This window comes from Simochromis diagramma, unplaced genomic scaffold (genome assembly GCF_900408965.1).
Source record: "Simochromis diagramma unplaced genomic scaffold, fSimDia1.1 OVJJ01000308.1, whole genome shotgun sequence".
Lineage (NCBI taxonomy): Eukaryota > Metazoa > Chordata > Actinopteri > Cichliformes > Cichlidae > Simochromis > Simochromis diagramma.
Window position 1 is genome coordinate 107,403 of NW_024386785.1, and position 21,440 is coordinate 128,842.

Genomic DNA, 21,440 nt, shown 5'->3' on the forward strand with positions numbered 1-21,440 from the left:
AAAATTTTTTTTCATATTTGATGCTGTATCTGCCTCTCTGGGCTGTGTAATCAGCTGTTTCAATGAGAATGTTTCCAGTTTCACATTTGTCTTTGCAGAACAATGTCTTACTTCCAAGGATCACAAATTTGCATTCGACTGTGATGTTTCCTCCTTCCACTCCTTCATAGACGGGAGTTTCAGCGTTGGCAAGTCCAGTGTTTCCATCCTGCAGGTCTGTAGAAAACAGGAAGAATCAATTCTTACCATCATGTAAAACACTGCAGTCCAATGATAAAGTATTTTAAATAAATAAAACTGGAAACAGATACTTATACACTTTATTTGAGTGCAACATTTAAAAGTACATCAGTTAAATTACATTTTTACTTGTCATTAGACTTTGTACAGACTTACACAGACCATCTGCTGAGAAAGACTCAGAATTAATCTCTTGAAAACCAACCTTTCATTTGTTTATGAGTTTATGGCAATTTGACGATGCTGCGTAAGTGTTGCCCTGTTGTTTTTAACTAGCTTAATAAAAACGTCATGGAAAAATGATTGTTGCATTACAAGCTCTGAATAATTCAGAAAGAAGGAAGCAGCACTATTTACTTCCATACAGATATATTAGTATAAGACTACAGTCTGCATTTTAACTGTCTGCGTGAGAAAAGGCAACCTTAAGTTAATTTTTTTAGACATTATAGAAGAAACATTTGACTGGAAAAAAACTGAGATAAAACATTTCTGGGCAAGGCAGTGGGACGAAACAAAATTTGAGTGATCTTACACTATGTGTAACCACAGGAACAGAGAAAGACAGAAACAGTTTGTGGTTAAAATGGTTCAACAGGAAACAAAATTTAGGGGTCAACTTTCATTTATAAGAAAGCAACCAAATAAACACAGAGAGGAGAGAAAATTAAATATGAAGAAGAAGAAAATTTACTTACGGAGGAAGATGACGCAGAACAAAATGTGACAAACTTTCATACTGATGCTCCGAAGAGTTCAAGCTGATTCTCTTCCTTCTCTATTTACAAACTAGGAACTTGTCACTTCTCTTATTAATGTGCCCCTTCCTTAAAATAAACACTCCTCCTGTCTGCAGTTTTTCCACAAAGACATGATAAGTGTCTGTTTCCATTTAAATTATCCTCCAAAACTTTATTCCTTTGGTTTTCAGAGTTCTTTTTTGTCTCTACCAAAACAGACTGTATGGACTTCAATGACAATTTCTTTTAAATAATTGTCTGACAGTGAACTACTGCTTCCCTCAGTTCCTCCTCCATCCTCTTTCAGCTCACCCCTCCGTTAAGACCAGCCTTCATTTAAGTCAGCTTTCTCCTGATTGGCTTGTAAACATGAGTTTGTAACGGCAGGTGGGTGGAGCTTCCTGAGCTGTGTGTCAAAGATTGCAACATCTAAAATATCCCCTCTAACTGACGTCATACACAGAAAAGAAAAGAAAAGAAAAGAAAGACTGTCTATCAAGTGAATGCTTAGCCTGAGCTTCACAGTTAGGGTGATCAGATGTTCCTCTCTTTGTGGGACTCGTAAGACTTTTATTATAGTCAGAAGACTTTCACGTGAGACAGTCTAGTGACCTGTCCACCTCTCACCCTGTGGGACACGCGAGGCTCCAGAATCCCGGAACCAATGAATAGTGCAAACGAATTACTATCAGGAGGGGCTATGCGCTTACCTGCTGCTCTCTGGCAGGTAGCTCAGTAAAGTCTGTCCCGTGTTTAGCAAGTGAAAATAAACTAAAATAATCAATTAAAGCAAAGGTGAATCAAATAGACCAATACGGCAAGGCTGGGATGGTCCATTTGGTAAAGTAAATCCGTTGGACTTCTTTCTTTGCCTTTAGACAACAATTCTGATGGCAAAAGAACCAATTAGGACAGGTGGGAAAAAAAGGCAAATGAATTACATCCAAAATTTTCATGATATTACAGGTTTTATTTTATGTTATTTCATTTTCAATATCTTTGTCCTTTTTGATATTAGAGAGTATAAAGTCACTCCCCTGAGGTTCAGATTTGTCCATTATGTTTATGTTTTACTATCTGGAGGAAAGTTACACAGATTTTAAATACAAAACATTTTTGAATGCATGCTAAGGCTGCAGGTACATCCTTAAAAAACTAGGAATAAATCAAGTGTAGGAAAATAAACCAAGATAGTCTCTGACACTACTCCGTTACATTTCCTTGAACTCATAGTTGGTGCACTGTAGAGGAGTTTCCTGTCCAATGCAAATGACTCATATCTGCCATCATTAAAAGTTGGCAGGCACGTGGACGTCTGCACAAAACCTTGAGCTCAAAGTCTGACGACAAAATCCACGTCAATGAGCCTGGTAACGTAAACAATAGAAGTACTATTGCCATGTTTCATGCAGTCATTCAGTCTGACAGGAGCTCATGTCTGAAAACTGCTGATTGTGTCTGAGTGTAGAGTAGATTTGGTCGTGATCTCTGCTCGCCATATTGAGGCTTTGGTAGATCGAGTCTTCACATGAGGAGACTGGATGATAGAGTTCACTGAGACTAATCTGGGGAAAAAAACAAAACAATAAATTAACTGAACTGAGAAGAAAAGACAGAAACACAACAATAGCAGTGACACAACAGACCTAAAGCTGATGACGTACTACAGGTCTTTAATGTCAGGATGGAAACAGAAGCTGTGTGTTTTATACTTGCTTAGTATAAAGAGAAGTGGTGTAAGTGGAGTTATTTATTTATTTATTTATTAGCAGTTTTTCAGTTTGCTCAGCTTCATAAAATGAATTTATTGTAACACAGCAGAGTCATTGAAACGCTGCTTTTGTTTTACCAACCAGACAAAAAAAAATCTATTTCAAATGTAAAAGTATACGATGGAAAATGTCACTATTTGAATGAAAGCTGATCACTGCTGCCCCCTGTGGAGGACAAATATTTATACAACCAAACATGTAAGCAGTGAAAAACAGTGAAGTCTTAACTTCTCTGTTTTTATCTTGAGTTTAGTTTCATACATATCCAGAAAAAACACATCTGCTTCTGAAACTACTAAATATGTTACTTTCTTGTAGTGTGTGGTTGCTGTCGTACTTGGGTTGATGGAAACAGCAACATTGTGACTAAAACACTAAGCTGCACGGCATAAAAGACCGAGATAAACTGAGCGGGATTTCAAAAATCAGGTGATGATTCTTTTGGATTATTAATGTTCAAATTACAAACAAAAAGTTTTTTAGTGTAGTATAATGTTAATGCATGTTAGGCACATGCTGAAGTGCAATGTTACTTAAAAGTTTCCCATTAGATCAGCACATAAACATAAATTGGAAATCCTGATCTTTTGTTTCTTTCCAGCTCAATAGTGCAGTTTTTTTTAAAGATGACAAAGAGAGTAAACAAGTAACTGATGAGTCACCTCAGTCTGGCCTTGTTCTGAGTGTCTCCTGCTGTTCAGACCTGTAGAAAAGACAGAAAGTTACTATTAACTTTATTCACTGAATTATTGCATGTTTTTCAGAGTCTAAAACATTTTCAGCAAAGTGTTATGTGAGTGCTTTTGCCTGTTGGATGTAAACTGTGACGTAACCTGGGCACGTCAGCAACCAATCAGTGGCAAAAGAAATATTTTGAATTAATGAATATCAAATGTGCAGATAATGTTGGAAAGTAACTCACCGAAAGAGCCACCAGCCCATTTTCTGTAGATAAGCAGCAGAGCAACAGGCAGCAGAACCACCACCACAGTTATACTTACAACCAAATGCAAGGAGAAACCTGGATGAAAGACAAGAGAGGCGGAGACGCACAGTTCCTGGTAAATCCTGGTGAAATATAAAGTGAAATACTATCATCCCTGGTCACATGTGTAGCATTTGTGTGTGTGTGCATTTGATGCTGCGTTGGTGTTTTTGGATGGATGACTACCTCTCCCCTCTCCTTGCTGTTAGCAGTGATGTAATTATAAACAGTCTTTGTAAATAGTAAATTGTACACACTGATCATAAGCTGTTGCAGACTGGTAGAAGTGAGAGGCCTCACGTTTACTGGTTAAGAGCTTCTGTTAAAGAAATATGATTTATTTTCCTTTTACTCTTTTTAAGGAAGAGCACAATTCAGTAAAAACCTTATTGTTCTGTGTATGGATCATCCGTCAAGCAAATAAACTGCTGCTCCATGTCTTGAATTTTGTTCGATAAAGGTTATCGCTAGGAAACAGAAATACATTACAGGAAATAATCTATAAAATATAAAGTCCTACAGGAGCTCGTGAACTTTTCGTGTCAGACACATGTTTGTAGACACAAACGATTTTTCATGTTGAAATACTATCTTTGAAGTTCGGTGAATTTTCGGTGTACAAAAACAGCTCTTTCTTGACACTTTCATGTAAATCTTAGAGTTCATTTTAAAATTCTCATGTTTGTGTTTAAATGTTTAAACGGTCTTGCCCCAACTTACCTCTCTGAGCTTCTGCATCCTTACTCACCCCCCAGGTCTCTCAGGTCAGCTGACAAGCTGCTCCTGGAGGTACCCAGGTCCAAGAGGAAGCTCAGAGGGGATAGGGTCTTCTCTATTGTTGCTCCTAATCTGTGGAACAATCTTTCCCAGCACATTAGAGAGGCCCCTTCACTGTCCACTTTTAAAACACGTCTTAAAACTCATTTTTACTCTTTGGCTTATGACACAGTCTGACCCTGATTTTATTGTTTTAATCTAATGTGCTGATTTTATTGTTTTAAATGTGTGTTTTTATATATATATATATGTTTTACTTATCTTATATTATTATTACTATTTTTCTCATTTTTTTAACATGCTCAATGTATCATGTTTGGCATGTCAAGTGTACAGCACTTTGTGTTCAGCTGGTGGCTGATCTGAAAGTGCTATATAAATAAATTGCTTGCTTGCTTTCATGGTTTAGAACTGAGCACTAATCAGAATAAATGTTCTGAATCCTCACCCATCTAGATGTATGAGGAGAGGCAGAGCGTAATCAAGTGCTGCATTTCAGTAGGAGTAAATCCATGTAAACAGCTAAAGTATTTTTTTATAGTAGAGTCTAGATAAAAAAAAAAGAGACCACATTTTATTTTATGTTTTTGCAAATACAGTATCAATATGAGTTGAAGTGAAATAAAATAACACTTATATGGTTTAGTTTTATCTGCAAAGAAAACCTTCTAAACATTTGTGAGAGAATATGATTCCTCTGAAGGCAGCTTTTGCAAAAACAAAAACAAAACCATAGAAGAAAGAAACCAAATAAGTAACTGTATCTAAACTTCATGTGTATAAGAAGCAGTTGTGCTTGAAACTGGTGCTATCTATCAGCAGGATGATGCTTCAAAATCTCTTCTGCTTTTGGGTTCATGCTTGAAAATACAGCCAAAAATAAAATAAGTATAGTCACTGTTTCAACACCAACAACATGATAGAAATTGCCACAATACAAGAAGATTACATTTTCTAGCTGTAGATCCATATAGCCCTGACAGGACTCAGACCCACACTCACTCACTTGAGCTTTTCCTTTGTCTGTGACTGTTGTAGTGAAACGTGTATAATTATAGATAGAATTTATTTTTATCTTTTATCAAGACCACATGTAGTGATGCTCTGAGAAAGTCCCTCAAAGCCGTTGACATTTCATTTAACTGTCGTGCTGTTCACTTCATTACATCTATGTCATAACTTTTCTTCTTCTATAGTTTCAGCTTAATGTTACGAAATGTAATTTAATCCCACAATGATATATCCTAGAAAATTAGAAGCAAGTCCATTTTACAGTTAACAGACGTTAAAGTTAAAATCCAAAAAATATAATGTCCCCGTTTATGAAATAAATTGTATTTTTACTTTGATAATTCTGTTTTAGTGCCAATACTTTCGTTTTCTGTTACTTCTAACAAAGTTGTGTATTTCTGTGGGGCGATCGCCTTGTAATCGGAAGGTTGGCGGTTCGAGCCCCGGCTCGGACAGTCTCGGTCGTTGTGTCACTTCTCTTATTAATGTGCCCCTGGGCAAGACACTTCACCCTACTGGTGGTGGTCAGAGGGCCCGGTGATGCCAGGGTTCGGCAGCCTTGCCTCTCTGCGCCCTAGGGTGGCTGTGGCTACAATGTAGCTGCCATCACCAGTGTGTGAATGACTGAATGTGTAAATCCTTAGGGACTAGTAAAGCGCTATATAAATACCGTTTACCATTTCTGCATTTTCAGTAATAAATCAGACCGGTGCTTACACAGCTGTTGATGTTTCGTTCATGAACATGGATGAGGTTCTTTGACAGACATATGTATGGATGCACACTCCATTCACACAGACATGCACACATGACGTACCTGAGTCAGGTATTGTTGTTGTTCTTGTTGTTGTCATGGAGACTGAAAAGAGAAATAGTGATATTGGAAAAGGTCGTGAAGTGTTGTTTGATGGTGACGTGATTAAAGCTGCAAACACAGAAGCAATCAAAACTATAAGATTCCGGCTTGAAGACTTTTTGCATGAGAGTAATGGGGGTTAATGTGTGTTTTGCATGTGAAATGAGGATGTGATGCTTAACATTCAGAGACTTCAGTGTGTCAACATCCATGCATCTCTTATTATCACAGATATTTTAAAAATGCTGAGAAAACAATGTTTAAATTTAGTTTGTTTAAATATATTTTGTAAATCTATTTTAATCCTCGTTTTTAAGACTAGTTTCACTGCATTGTGGTTGTGACATGGAAGTTCAAATTCTTTCCTGTTTTTGTAGAGCCTGAAAACAGAAATACTGATGTTGAAGAAAGTTGTGTTTGATGCTGAAATGATTGAAGCTGTGAACAAGCAAGTCTTTTGTCTGATTTTTTCCTTGTTTGTTTGTCTGCATGCAAGTAATAACATATGGAGTTTATTTAAATAGAAAACAAGCTACTACTGAGAAGTAAATGTTGGTTCAGAAACATGAAGAAGATTTTTTAGTAGAGACTCACCTTCTTTGACAAAGATCTTGAAATCACATGGTTGTAAAGTTGTGTCCAGTGTGCATCTGTACCATCCTGAGTCAGACTTTTTCAGCTGTGTGATGCTCACGTGCACGATATCCTTTGAGAAATAATTTTTTTCATATTTAATGCTGTATCTCCCGCTCTGGGCTGTGTAATCAGCTGTTTCAATGAGAACGTTTTCTTTTTCACATTTATCTTTGCAGAACAATGTCTTTCTTCCAGGGATCCGAAATTTGCATTCGACTGTGATGTTTCCTCCTTCCACTCCTTCATAGACGAGAGTTTCAGCGTTGGCAAGTCCAGTGTTTCCATCCTGCAGGTCTAGAAAATATGAACAGTTACCTGCAGTCTGAATAAATATTTTAAACTAAATTGAAAAGATGCAATTATTTAAAACAAAATAGTTGAAATTAGTTTTAATTCAATTTCACCTAAAATCTCTACTTTTACTTTTGAATTTGTGAACAGAAGTCTTCCAATTCTTCCCTACAGCTGCAAAAAGACATCAGCGTCAGGCTAAGCTCGAAAGCTTAGTTACAGGCTTAGTTTTGTTTGTGATGACTTCTTTATTTGCTTTTTGTGTATTTGTCTGTCAGATGAGGTTTTTGAAATTGTTGTTTAACACATGTTGTAAAGTTTTCAGTTTGTCACCACGAGGCTGTGCTGTTCCTTTTTAGCTTGAAAGAATTGTTGACACATTGACTTAAAAAACAAGGTCTAAATGGTGAGTCATTCAAAAAACTTTGAAGTTCTGTAAAATACTTGTAGCATTTAGTTATTTAAAAATACTGTTTAAGTCCACTTTAATTTTAATGACCAATTTACATTATTCATAATATATATGCTAAAAGTGCATTAAACTGTGTACCTCTTGTCTTTATCATTTCATTTTTAACCTTGCTGCAACTGGCTTGAACTTATTTTCAGGATGAAATATGAAAACAGAACAAAGCTGCCTGCAACTACAGAACAGGTGGTCCTCTCATTACGCCAAAAAGAAAACAGACAACCAGGTTTTAGAAAACAAAATCAGTACACAAATAAGAGGGAGATGGTTATTTCTGAAGTTAGCATTAAAGGTGAAAACATTCTGGAACAATAACATTCTTCAACATATCTGTGGCCTTAGAGAGATTAGGATCTGAGTCTACCGGTTCGTATTTATAGCCAATTCAATGAGTTGAGACAGGTTCTTCAAGATTGGGCAGTCCAGAGAAATAACAAGAAGAAAAATTAAACAGAATTCAACAAGGCTGCCTTGGAAAGATGTTTCCCTTCATAGGATTCATAGGATCATATCATCGTGTGATCAAATAAGACCTGATCTCCACTTCAAGGGACAGAAAATAATAAATAAATAGATAAATAATGATTCTGAAAAGAAATTTGCAATGCTTACATTTTTTAAAATCGAAATATCAAAACATTTTTTCTTCTGGATCTCAGGAGGATGTTTTCAACTTTAAACACCACATTGAAAAAAAACGTGTGAGTGATGAAACAGTATGCAGACAAAACTGTTTATGAGGAACAAAACTTACAGACGATCTCCTAAAAAACAAAGATAAAGGCCAGCGATGGCGAGAACAGAGAAATGAGAGAAATGTGAGGTTAATTTACTCACTGAGGAAGATGAAACAGAGTAAAGCTTGACAGACTTTCATATCGAGGCTTTGGTGGGTTCATGCTGCTTCTCTTCCTTTTTCACTCACAAACAGGAACTTGTGTTTTTTGGGTTTTTTAAAATGATGACACTTCTCCTTCAAACACATCACACACAGATACACACTCTTCCCTTCTTCATTTAAAAAACGTGGTCCTACAGAATCCATTTATTTATCCTTTTGGGTTACTTAGCTTTATTTAGTTTCTACTGACACAAGCTGTTTGGGTTTAATTAAATTACATGTATGAATTTACTGGATGGCAGTATTGTAGTTTCATTGGGTCAAACAATGAACACAAACCCATCAAACTGCAAACACTGCCTAGCAACTGTTTTTACTCTACAATCAAAGTTATTCTAAAGCCGTACTCAGCTGGATTTCTGTGAGTCTCAACACACAGTTCCTTAACTGTGCTGTAGGATATAAAATTCTGATATTTATACTGTTCAGCACTAATGGATTTCAATTCAGTCAAACATTTCTTAGAAGCAAAGGGTTCTGCACAGAGAAAAGTACCTCTGATATAGTTTTAATGAAAGTCTTTGTTTGTTCAAGATATAAATCTCCTTATTGCAAAACTTATTGCTAGTTTGAGATGACGGTGCACCGCAGGCAGACAGGCATGCATGTGGTCAAGACGAATACTAAGACAGGCTGTGACATTAAAACCATGACTTAAGCAAGTAGGCCAACCTTCCCACAACTGCAACACTACCAGCAGCAGCCTCTTGACTTCTGCCCATACCAACCAGAGATTAGGCCGACACTGTGGAGCTGTGCAAATTACACTACTTTTATTTTTTAACAGAACTTTAAGCAACATGTGTTGGCTTACCCTTAGAAACCTCTGCTACAAAAAATCTGATTTAACTGCGTGCAGCAGGTAAGAATAAGGACACTTCTTCTTTTGTGACACGTCTGCTTGAGAATTTTCCTCATTTACTCAATAGCACAACTTTGTGGCAGGAACTTTTAGTCCACAGAGTTCTTATGGATCAGTATTTACATTCAAATTGCAGAGGTTTCTCCAGGGGAAAGCCCTTTTACTCGGCAGCCATACTGAAACATATCTGGGTACTTAGATGGGCAGTTTGGGCAATTTGGGCAGTTATTTGGAATCATTGGACATGAACAGAATATCCAGTTAAATCTGAGAAAAGAAATTACTGCCTTCATACAGGAAAGAAAGAAAATGGAACCGGGTAAACAAGTTTGAATTTATTCTGGATTTTCTACACAACATCAAAAGTATACATACAGGCTCAAATATATACTTACACTGACTTTATTTTTTTTAACCATCCAAGAAGGAGAAATGTATATTTAGACAAACTGGGAAGATCTCTTGGAACTATTTCTAAACAACTGCAGATTCCACGATTATCAGTTCAAATAACTGTATGTAAGTAAAAGTTATTTGGATGTGTCAGCACTTTGCCAAGTAGCATCATGGTCTGGGGCTGTTTTGCTGTGGTACTGTACATCGCACAAAGTGGATGGAATAATGAAGACAAATGACTACATCCAAATATTTCAGCTTCACCCAAATCAACAGCTCAAATTAAACTGGGGTGAAGCTTCAGGACCGTGATCCCCAACACAATTCAAAACAAGTTTTGGAAAAAAGCAAGCTAACATCACGCTTCTCAAATGACCCTGACCTCAATCCTACCAAATATTAGTGAGGTTATTGTGTACAGATATTATAGCCTGCAGTCTGTCTCAAATGACCCATGTATGGTCCCATGTCAGACTTTTTCAGTTGTGCGATCCTCACATACAGAATATCAGATGACAGAATACATTTTTTTAAATACTGAATGCTGTATCTGCCATTTTTAGCTGTGTTCTCTGTTGTTGCAGTTAGGATATTTGTTTTTCACATTTTCCCTTACAGAAGAACTTGTTGGTTCCAGAGTAAGAAAATTTGCATTTAACTCTGTTTTCTCCTTCCATTATTCTATAAGTGGGAATTCCTCTATTGACTTGACCAAAGTTTCCGCCGTGCAGTGCTGTAGAAATGATGAACAATCAATAGTTAATATGTACCCTGTAATATGTTGTTGAAATATTTTTGTGTACAATTAATTCACTTTATGTGAAAAGTCATAACTTGTTCAAATTAGTTCAGCTGAATTCACAATTTCTTACTTTACTTTGAAGGAGGACAGGGACAAGTTGCTTTGATAAACACGTGGATGGATCCACGCTCGCATCACACCTACCTACCTGAGCCCGATGAATGACTCTCTGTCATGGTTGAGTCACGGAAGTTCAAATTCTGTGTTGTTGTTGTTGTGGAGACTGAAAACAGAAATACTGATGTTGAAAAAGTTGCGAAGTGTTGTTTGATGTCGAAATGATAGAAGCTGTGAACAAAGAAAATATCATCTTTGTCATTTTTGTGTGTCTACATGAGAGCAATGGGAGGTAATGTGTGTTTTACAGCAGAGCGTTGCATGTGAAATGAGGATGTGTTGCTTAATATTTAGAGACGTCAGTGTGTCAACATCTATGCAGTGCTATTTCTCTCATTATCATTCACATTTTTAAAAAAGTAACATCGTTGCTGCATCAGCTCCAAGCAGGAACCGGTTTGACAAACAGAGCAAATGACATTAACATTTAGTTTCTTTAAATACGTTTTCTAAATCTATTTTAAACCTTGTTTTTAAGACTAGTTTCTAAGGTATATTTCAGTGGAATGAAAAGCCAAGTACAGGGGTGGATATTTCATTGGATATTCAACAACAAGTTAACCATTTCTCGGCAGAAAAACGAGAACGAGAACCACAGAAAATAACAATATACATAAGAAACAGAATATAATAACAATATATTTAAAACTATATAAGAAATATATTAAAACAGTTTACCATTAAAATGTTTCATCAACCATGCAAAACTTAATGATTAATTAAAAGAAAACTAAATGACAGGGGATTTCTTTAGATCACCCTGTAATTCTTCAGCTAAGACACCTGAGTTAGAAAACACAAAGACTGCAGTCGTTTTTACACGCGTGGGCAGCAACTCCTGAGATCGGCACTCTGCGTCTGCCTGCGTAGTTTATTTATAGGTCTTATGTCTGTGTGTGTGTGTGTGTGTGTGTGTGTGTGTGTGTGTGTGTGTGTGTGTGTGTGTGTGTGTGTGTGTGTGTGTGTGTGTGTGTAAAAATAACAACGTCACTCAGAATCAACAGGTTCTTGCCCTTTTCTACAACTGCATGTTCTCGGAAAGAGCTGCGGTTTTTCTTCTCTACATCTATTCTCTAAAAACAGGAAGTGATTTAGTAGCTGAATAAGTTCATCACAAAGTTATTAGGTGAAAAGTCACATAGACATGTAGATTGCTCAGTAAACAGAAAAAAGCACATTTCATGAAGCTGATCAAATTATATATAAAAAAAAAACTCTTGACACAAAGACAAGTAACAGATAAAGCAGAACAAAAAGTGACAGGCTCTCATGTTGAGGTTCTGATGGTTTAATGCTGTTGTCTTCCTTCTTCTCTTGTAAACCAGGAACCTTTCACTTCTCTTAATGATGAGGCCCATTCTTCAGCTCTGCATTTCTACTTATTTATTTATATTATATCTCATGTTTTCTATCCCCTGAAAAGATCTCACGTTGTTATCCTCATCCAAAATCACACATGTACCTGAGTGCTGAAAACTAGAAATTGACTGTATATGTACAGTACAGAGTACAGTACTCTGTACTGTACAGGGGGTTGGGAAGCGCATCTGTAACCGGAAGGTCGCCGGTTCGATCCCCGGGCTCTCTGTCCTGGTCGTTGTGTCCCTGGGCAAGACACTTTACCTACCGCCTCCTGGTGTTGGCCAGAGGGGCCGATGGCGCGATATGGCAGCCTCGCTTCTGTCAGTCTGCCCCAGGGCAGCTGTGGCTACAACCGTAGCCTCCACCAGTGTGTGAATGTGAGAGTGAATGAATAGTGGTATTGTAAAGCGCTTTGGGTGCCTTGAAAAGCGCTATATAAATCCAATCCATTATTATTATTATTATTATTACTGTTTTAACTATAATGATAATTATATCCATAGGAAACAAATGTCATCAGGGATATTTCAGAAAAATACAAACCCTTCATTTGTGTGCATTTTGTACTATTCAAAAATATCTCTGTTTCTGTATATTGAGGCCAATGCACAATGTTACGTCACTTGGCTTATGTGTCATCTCATGGAAATATGATGGACATTTAAAGACACTACACAGGGTAGTTTGTGTGTCAAATGTAGATAAAAATAGGGCAATGACAAAAACAAAAGTAGTAAAGTAAATGGTGAATAATTATTAAACTATTAAGAAGAAATTCTAAAGAAAAATAAGTTAACAAAGGAAGGCGTGATGTGGTTGTGAAGATAAACGTGATTAGGTGGAAATAGCACAGAATCAGCTGATTACGCTGTAGTACAAAAAAGTAGCAATGCAATAGTGAGTTTTGATTAGTCCTTAGCTCTCATTAATAATTTGCTTTTCTGAAAAGTGAACCCAGGGCTAACCTGGATGAGATGAAATCCTGCTTCACAAATTAATCGTTGGGTTTCAGAGAAACTTATTTTAGTGCCAGTGAGCTTTTGTTCTGTTCACCAGATGAAGCGTTACTTAAAATAACAACAAAATAAAAAACATCATGATGCAATCTTATAAAAGTCAAAACTAAATGTAGCCTTTTTATCAAAACAGCTTTTTTGCCTTCGAGTTGTCACATTCTTCTTATGTTGATGTAACTATATTTTCATTGGATTTCACAAGGAAAGTTGCATTAAAACAATTCCCAATAGGAAGTTTGAATAAGCAGTCATTTAAAAATTTGCATGAAGTGAAAATATTACTCCAAGGAAAAATGAAAAATATATGAAATTCTCTGATATTAAAGTCACAAACTTATGTGAACAATATAAAAAGTCAGTATAAAAGTCATTGCAAACAACGCAGTTTATAATAAATTTTGCTGTCTTGTTGTCTGTACTATTATTAGACAGCGCTGTGGCTTTGTGATGCAGTTTGTAGTTTGACATTTGAAGGTAAACCTTTTTTTTCTCTTGTTCTTTCTACGCAAATTTGAAAGCTTGATTTTTCCCCCTCCTCTTTTTGATTTTAGAAATTAGATTACCTGCACCAAACACGTATTCTATTTTCCAACTTTGCTGGTCTCGTTCAGTCAAACTTGTGGTGCAGACAATTCATTTTTGTTAAAATTATGAATGCAGCAAAGGTGTGTTTGCATCCATTCATGAATAAAGATGGAAGTGAAAATTTGTTTTACGACACCACCGTTTCTGAGTTCTCATACATCGCCACTAGGTGGTGCCTTTGAGTTTTTGATCCATCGACTATGATGTAGTGCTTCCTCACTGGGAAAAAATACCAGCGTTGTAGATGCTGGTAAGGTTTATAGCTGGGTCATCACCACATAGAACAGGGAGGTCTTGCAGTACAACACTGCACAGTCCTCTTCCATCTGACTTCACACAGAACCAGACGCTATGCCATAAATACGTTTACAATAGCAATAAAAACTTCACCATGTGTTACAATACAGCTGCAGAGGGGAAAATAACCAGGCACAACAGGACCTGTACTACTACATTTGCACTAGAGGACAGTTTGTATTTATGAATTAATAGCAGAAACATGCATAAGTATAAATGTGTGTAAATGTTGGATGGAAACAATTTAGATGTAGAAAAAAGAATGAATGTCTGTGAATGGGTGAACGAGGCGTGTTGTATAAAGCACTTTGAGTGTTCAAATAGAGTAAAAATTGCTATATAAGAACCAGTCCATGTACCTTTATTTATAAAAATATTCTGCAAACAATCAAGACCATACAGTTAAAACTGTCGATGTTCATGTTTATTTTAATTCAGATTTAAAAATCAGGTTGAGCACAGTGAAGCAAACTAAAATAAGAACACAAAGATCCTTGTGCAAATCCAATAACCCACAGAACTGTGATATTGTTAAGATTGTAAAAACAATTAACACAGTACTTTCAGTGTCTGTGTCAGTACAAAATTACACAAACAAGCAGGTTTGTGAGCAAAGCTGGGGGCCTATAATTCAATTTGGTGTTTTGCTCATTTATTTGTTTTTTTATGGTGGTTTGCATTTTGTTTCATCTGTGGATTTAGGCATCTTCACATTAAAGTCTAACATGTGGTTGGATTTGCTGGATTTGTTGAACCTTCCAAATCAGCTTCACTTTCAGGCCTGAACAATAAGACTGCGCCATGTATTATAGAGATTATGGGAGCCAAGCATGATCAAAAACACTGGATAATGGGGCAAGAAGAGTGCAGTCCCAAAAAGCTTTATTAAAATAATATTTTAAATAAATTCACCCATTTTTTATTTTTTTTTTGGTTTTTTTTGCTTGTTTACATTGCCAACAGAAAGTATACAGAAACTGTCTCTAGTGAACTTGTCTTTAGGGTTTTCTGACAGAATGTTTTTGAGTTTTCTGCAGCTTTTCATGCCATTATTCACTTTTCAGTCTCAGTTTTGTTGGGTTTGGGCAAGAAAGACATCACTTGAGGTAAATTTCTATATGTGAAAGAAGCTGTTTTGCTAACTCCATTTATGGATGTTTCTCCAAGAACAACCTGCTGACTGAGCTGAGACCACTGCATGCTCTCACACAGCAATGGATGTTCCATGTCAGTTGGGTTTTCCTGTATTTGTTAATGGAAAATACTCCAGTTTCCAAAAAGTATGCATGCAATCAACTATCTGTTAAGTTAAAGTAGATATTACTAAGTAATTAAATAAATTAATCCGAGGCTAATAGTTTGAACATTCAGTTCAATTAAATAAGTAGAAAAGAACCTCATTTTCTATGAATTACGAACACCTGTTGATCTTTGTGAGAGGGAAGGTGCCATCGGCAGCATTAATACCGTTTTTTAACTGCTGAGTACAGAGGAGATGAAGAATCTTTGGTGTGGTTGGAAGGGCTGGTGTGTACCACAGGTGTGGAGTAAATAGCATCAGTTGCATTACGAGATGGAGCGCTGTTGGTGGCAGGAATGTGGGAAAAATCGACTTCAGAGTAATGAAGAGTACTTGAGTTGTCTTCAGCCTGAAAGAAAAGTGAGAACAAACTTTAGTTTCTTAAAAGCAATTTTAATCAAATAATTTTTTATAGATTTATTTAAGATAAGATAAGATAACCTTTATTAGTCCCACGCGTGGGAAATTTGCTTTGTTACAGCAGTGGACAGTGCAAAGTTGCATAGAAAAATTAGAGAACAACACTGGAATAAGATATCAATAAGATACTGTACACAATAGAACAGAATAAAATAAAATAAAATACTACATACAATCGAATAAAATAGAATACAAATGCTATATACAATTCAGTATAATACAGCGATGCCAGAAAAAGAGTAATGCACTTAGTGTTATTGCTATTGCACATGTGTGGGTTTGTGTGTGTTTGATCAGTGGAAGTCTTTGTTGTGGAGTCTGACAGCAGAGTGGAGGAAAGACCTGCAAAATCTCTCCATCCCACATCGTGGGTGCTGCAGCCTGCCACTGAAGGAGCTGCTCAGTGCTGCCAGAGTCTCCTGCATGGCGTGGGAGATGCTGTCCAGCAGGGATGACAGCTTAGCCACCATTCTCCTGTCACTCATGCCTCTGGGTCCAGAGGGCATCCTAGAACAGAGCTGGCCCTCCGGATCAGCCTGTTCAGTCTCCTCCTGTCCCCGACAGAGATGTTGTCGCCCCAGCAGACCACACCGTAAAAGATGGCTGAGGCCACCACAGAGTCATAGAAGGTCTTCAGGAGTGGGCCCTTCACTCCAAAAGACCTCAGTCTCCACAGCAGGTACAGCCTGCTCTTCCCTTAATATATGCATAAACAGTAAAAATCCACATTTTGTGTCCCAAATCTTTCTAACATCCTCAGTTATTCTCGACATTGTTGAATATACAAAAATGGAGTGTACAAAACAAGCTAGCTACTTTACTGATGCAAAACAAATCAACAGCAACACTAACTACTTCCTCCAAAATCTTCGTAAAATGGATTAATCATCTCTCGAAATACATTTTGAACAAATAGTGAACATAATTTCATCAGTGAAGATTTCATCAGCTGCACATCTCTTTCCCATTGACATTCCTAAACTCAGTGCAGCGAATGACCCAATTAAAGAAATTAAATGGTGAACAAGGTTTACAGAAACTACAGCTGATCCTAAATGCAACAGTCAGACCTCTTACTTCTCCGGTGGCGCCAGTGTCCGGCAGCCTCGCCTCTGTCGGTGCGCCCCAGGGGCAGCTGTGGCTACAGTGTAGCTTGCCATCACCAGTGTGTGAGTGTGTGTGAATGGGTGAATGACTGAATGTAGTGTAAAGTGCAAAGGGGTCCATAGGGACTAAGTAAAGCGCTATACAAATGCAGGCCATTTACCATTTACTTCTTACTTAAAACCAAAAATTGAGAACACATGAGCCCTGTTTTAGCTTCTTTTCACTGGTGACCTGTTAATTTGAGAATTGACTTGAAGATTTTTTTTGTGAATTTTCCAAGGCCCTATGTAGCCCCGTCATCAAAACGTATTTCTAATCTGCTGACGCTGTACTTGCTCAGCCATAACCTGAGGTCCTCATTACTTTTTTACTCAAACTGTTACCTAATTTAATATAAAGATCCAGATTTCTGACCTCAAAGCTTAAAATCAGACCACAATTTTACTTACTGTGTTCTGAGGAGGGGTGCTGAGGCTGTGGAAGTCTATGTTTTCAAATCCATGTGATTGGGAGTATTTGGGGTACGTGTAAGCTGAGGACACACCCAGGGGAGGCAAAGTGTCCATTTCTCTGATCTCTTCATAGAGCTGGTTCACCTGTAGAGAAAGAAGAACCCAGGTTATTCATACAAATCAAGCAGTAATGAAGCTCAGGTGTCTCAGAATTCCTGTAACTCGCCTGTGTGATGTCACCATTTTCATTTTCCAAAGGTCCTGAAAAACATGCAGGTCAAAAAATAAGCCACATTTGAAGAATTAAACCAGAAACTCTGTTATTTTCATTCATTTCTGCTTTTAAAAACGTTTTTCTTTCTTCCACACACGGACATCTCCGAGGTAGATAAATAATGCATTTTATGTTTTTCGGTACCTTTCAAAACAAGGTGTTCTGTGTGTGTGTGTGTGTGTGTGTGTGTGTGTGTGTACCTTTGTCTTTACTGGCCCTCTTGTTCTTGCAGAAAATCAGCAAAGCTGCCGAGAAGAGGATGATCATAATGGCCAGAAACAGACCCACATAAGGAAGCATACCTGCAGCAGCTTAAAAGAACACAATTGTTTTACTCAGAGAGTCTAATGATTTTTTTCATTATCTACTCGGATTGACTCGCAGTGTCTCGCCAAAATTTGACTCAGATTGACTGGTTTTCCATGACAGTCAAGTACTGCCTAATGTGCGAGGTCATTGTTATAGCAACGTGGCGCGAGCAGGCCATGATGTAATTATGCAACATGAAGCAACACTGATGTCGACACACCTGCTGCTTGGTCTGTGGCTTTTCGCCAGAGTTGGGGGACCACGGCATCATTTTTTGTAGCCATTTCCCTCAATGTCGGATTTCAAAAATGGTGGTTTTGATTTTTGTGAACAAGGTGCTATCATAACTCATCGAGTGATGCCAAGTTCGGATCTCTTGGAAACCCGGCCGAGCAGGTACTGTTTTAGTGCCTGGTACCCAAACCGTAACAAGTCTGTGCAGGTACTAATGGAAAAGGGTCTGAATAACCGAGATCATATCTACATCAGTATATTACATATTAAACATAAAATGTATAATGTACCTGAACTTGCAGGCGATCTCTGGGGCTGTTTTGAGGTTTCGGGGGACACTGATGAAACTCCAGCACTTTCTGAACTGAAGACTGAAGTCTCTGTTGTTGGTATTGTTTTTGTTGTTTTTGTTGTTTTTGTTGTTTTTGTTGTTGATGTTGTTGCTGTTGCTGTTTCTGTTTTTGTTGTTGAGCCTGATGACAGAAATGTTAAAGTTGAAGTATACAAACAACATGAACAATGAAACAATGAGATTAAATCTTAAAAATTATGCTTAAAGCAGATTCAGTGTTTGCATGTAAGGTTTAGTTTGTGGTCATCAGTGGAACTTATAAAAACTGAATTTTAAGTTTATGTAAAGCAATGACATAAAAAAATATTTTTGCTGGAACTCACCTTCTGTGACAAGAATGTAAAACTCACGGCTCAGATCACCAAGCCAGGTTTTACTCAAGCACATGTATGGTCCTGTGTCCGACTTTTTCAGCTGACCGATGCTCACATAGAGAATATCAGATGACAGAACACTTTTTTCTACATACTGAATGCTGTATCTGTCATTTTTAGCTGCGTTCTTTGTTGTTACAATTAGGATATTTGTTTTTTCACATTTTCCCTTACAGAAGAACTTCTTGGTTCCAGAGTAAGAAAATTTGCATTCAACTCTGATGTTTTCTCCTTCCCTTCTTCTATAGGTGGGAATTCCTCTTTTGACTTGACCAGTGTTTCCATCGTGCAGGGCTGTAGAAATGATGAACAGTCAATAGTTAATATGTACCCTGTAATATGTTATGAATAATACATTTTTGTACATTTAATTTAATTTAATTTATTCACTTTTATTCACTTCATGTGAACGGTCATAAATGTTTAGTTGAATTCACTAAATTCTTACTTTACTTGTAAAGTAAAGTAATTTTACAAACAGCAAATGTCATGTTTTTTCCTAATATCTCCACAAATCATCAGCTGAAGAAGACTCAGAGTTGAAGTTTTGTGTAAAAGCTAGAATATCATCTTGAGTTTTACTCGTTTCAGAATCCATCTTCGTCCGTTTTTCTGACCTCCGCACGTAAAATGAAGATGTGTTGCTGAACATTCAGAGACTTCGGGATATCAACACTCATGCAGTGTTGTTCCTTTTATGTTTCATATTTAACAAGTATGAAAAAATAACATTGCTGTTGCATCATCTTCGAACAAAGAATGGTTAAACATAATTTACCACCAAACTGATCCACCTTCGTGTTCCCCTTGCCAAATGCTCCTCACTCAAAGATTTCCTCACAAACAGACCTCAGTCAGTCAGACTGCCTCCAACTCTTCGCCCAACTGTCACTCAGCATCAAGTCTCCGCAGGGCTGTATTCTCAGCCCCCTAATTTACTCCATGTACACACATAATTGTGCATCAATCCAACCAATGAACATCATCTTCAAGTACGCCGATGACACCACCGTGAATAGGCTCCTCTCTAATGGAGATGAGACAGCATACAGGGTGGAGGTAGAGAATGATTCCTGCTGAGGCTCAGAAAATAACCTGAAGCTGAACATCCTTAAAACAAAAGAACTCATAATGGACTTCAGGAGGCACAGACAGATCCCCAACCCTTTGATTATAAATGTTGAACAGGGGGAAATCTGTCTCCCCCTTTCTGGAAACCCACATTTCCACTGATCTCACCTGGACCCACAACACCAGCGTTCAGGTGAAGAAGGCCCAACAGTGGCTGCACTTTCTTTGTGTCCACACACACACACACACACACACACACGCACACACACACACACACACGCACAGACTAGAATAACAAACAAACGTTAAGACCAGTTTCCCTTTTTCCTTCCTTTGTGTTGCAAAGCGGTGAGGTTGAAACAACAGTGTGTACTTGTCAACTATAAATACACCCCTAAAATAAAATAAATAAAAAACAAGTGTATGCAGATATTTGGCTGTATATTCAACAACAATACAAGAAAATCAGGATAATTTCTTAAAAAAAACCCTGAAATTATTGAAAAACAAAATAAACTGAAGTCGTGTTTAAATAAAAATGGGGAAGTTAAGTTGTACTTTCAGAGGCACTTACACCTCTGAACATGTTTAACCACAAACACTCTGACAAAGAAACACTGTTAAACTTTACAATTGTTCATCAAAGGTGCAAAACAGCTCCAACAGTCCAAATGTTAAGCCCAGCTTTTTTAGTTTTCCCAGTGTGTTGCAAAACAGTGATACTGTAAACTGTCGGTTCCCCATAAAAAATCTCAACTATAACACTACTCTTTAAAAAAAAGTATATACGTGGAAATTTTATTAAATATTGAAGTGCAATGCAAAAAAATCTGGAGATTTTTGGAAAAAAAAAAAAAGCTAACCTTAGGTAATAAAAAATGGAGACATGCTTAAAAAAGGTTCCTGCATTGTTTATATTTGGGGAAGTTACCTCATATTTTTAACAAACGTCATGTTCCAATAAACATATTTAACCACATAAAGCAATGATATGCAAGAAGGAGTAATAATACAAAAATTTACTCACTGAGAAAGATGAAACAGACCGCAGTGCCACATACTGTCTTCATATTGCTTGTCTTACAAACCAGGAACTTCTCACTTCTCTTAATGATGGACTCCCTCCCCCACACACGTCATACAGCTCTACACTTCTCCCCTTTGCTTTAACTTCTTGAACTGCAGAGTGAAGGATTCTGTGTTGGTTTAGCTTTTGTGTCTCATCACTTCTAAAGCTGCGTTAGGCTGGATTTACATCCTTGGAGTCTAAACAAAGCCGCAAGCCAGATGGCTAGCAAGCTCAACACAAGAACGTGACACACTGCTGTAGAAATAATGATGGATGGATATGAATAAAAAAAAATAATCAAAAGAGAAAGTCACAAAGATTATGAATTCAACCTTTTTGCTCACTGAAGATATTCATTTACAA

At 37.3% G+C, this 21,440-nt stretch overlaps 2 protein-coding genes across 3 annotated transcripts; both read right to left on the reverse strand.

Annotated features, from left to right (window-relative positions):
- Positions 1–1,913: 1,913 nt before the first annotated feature.
- Positions 1,914–8,777, reverse strand: LOC120727969. Of its 2 annotated transcripts, XM_040022588.1 has the most exons (6): positions 8,615–8,773; positions 6,976–7,311; positions 6,343–6,384; positions 3,675–3,773; positions 3,415–3,455; positions 1,914–2,545 (listed from the first exon to the last, which is right to left on the reverse strand). In XM_040022588.1, the coding sequence occupies exons 1-6, from the start codon at positions 8,652–8,654 to the stop codon at positions 2,393–2,395; spliced, it is 711 nt and encodes a 236-aa protein (XP_039878522.1). In that variant the 5' UTR covers positions 8,655–8,773; the 3' UTR covers positions 1,914–2,392. The 2 variants fall into 2 exon arrangements, 1 of the variants encoding a protein (XP_039878522.1); XR_005694615.1 differs by having other exon boundaries at positions 3,415–3,820; positions 8,615–8,777.
- Positions 8,778–14,521: 5,744 nt separating this feature from the next.
- On the reverse strand, positions 14,522–20,827 carry LOC120727970. Its single transcript, XM_040022589.1, has 6 exons — positions 18,887–20,827; positions 18,502–18,684; positions 17,869–17,979; positions 17,621–17,655; positions 17,392–17,538; positions 14,522–15,764 (listed from the first exon to the last, which is right to left on the reverse strand). The coding sequence occupies exons 1-6, from the start codon at positions 18,948–18,950 to the stop codon at positions 15,576–15,578; spliced, it is 729 nt and encodes a 242-aa protein (XP_039878523.1). The 5' UTR covers positions 18,951–20,827; the 3' UTR covers positions 14,522–15,575.
- Between the last annotated feature and the right edge of the window lie 613 nt (positions 20,828–21,440).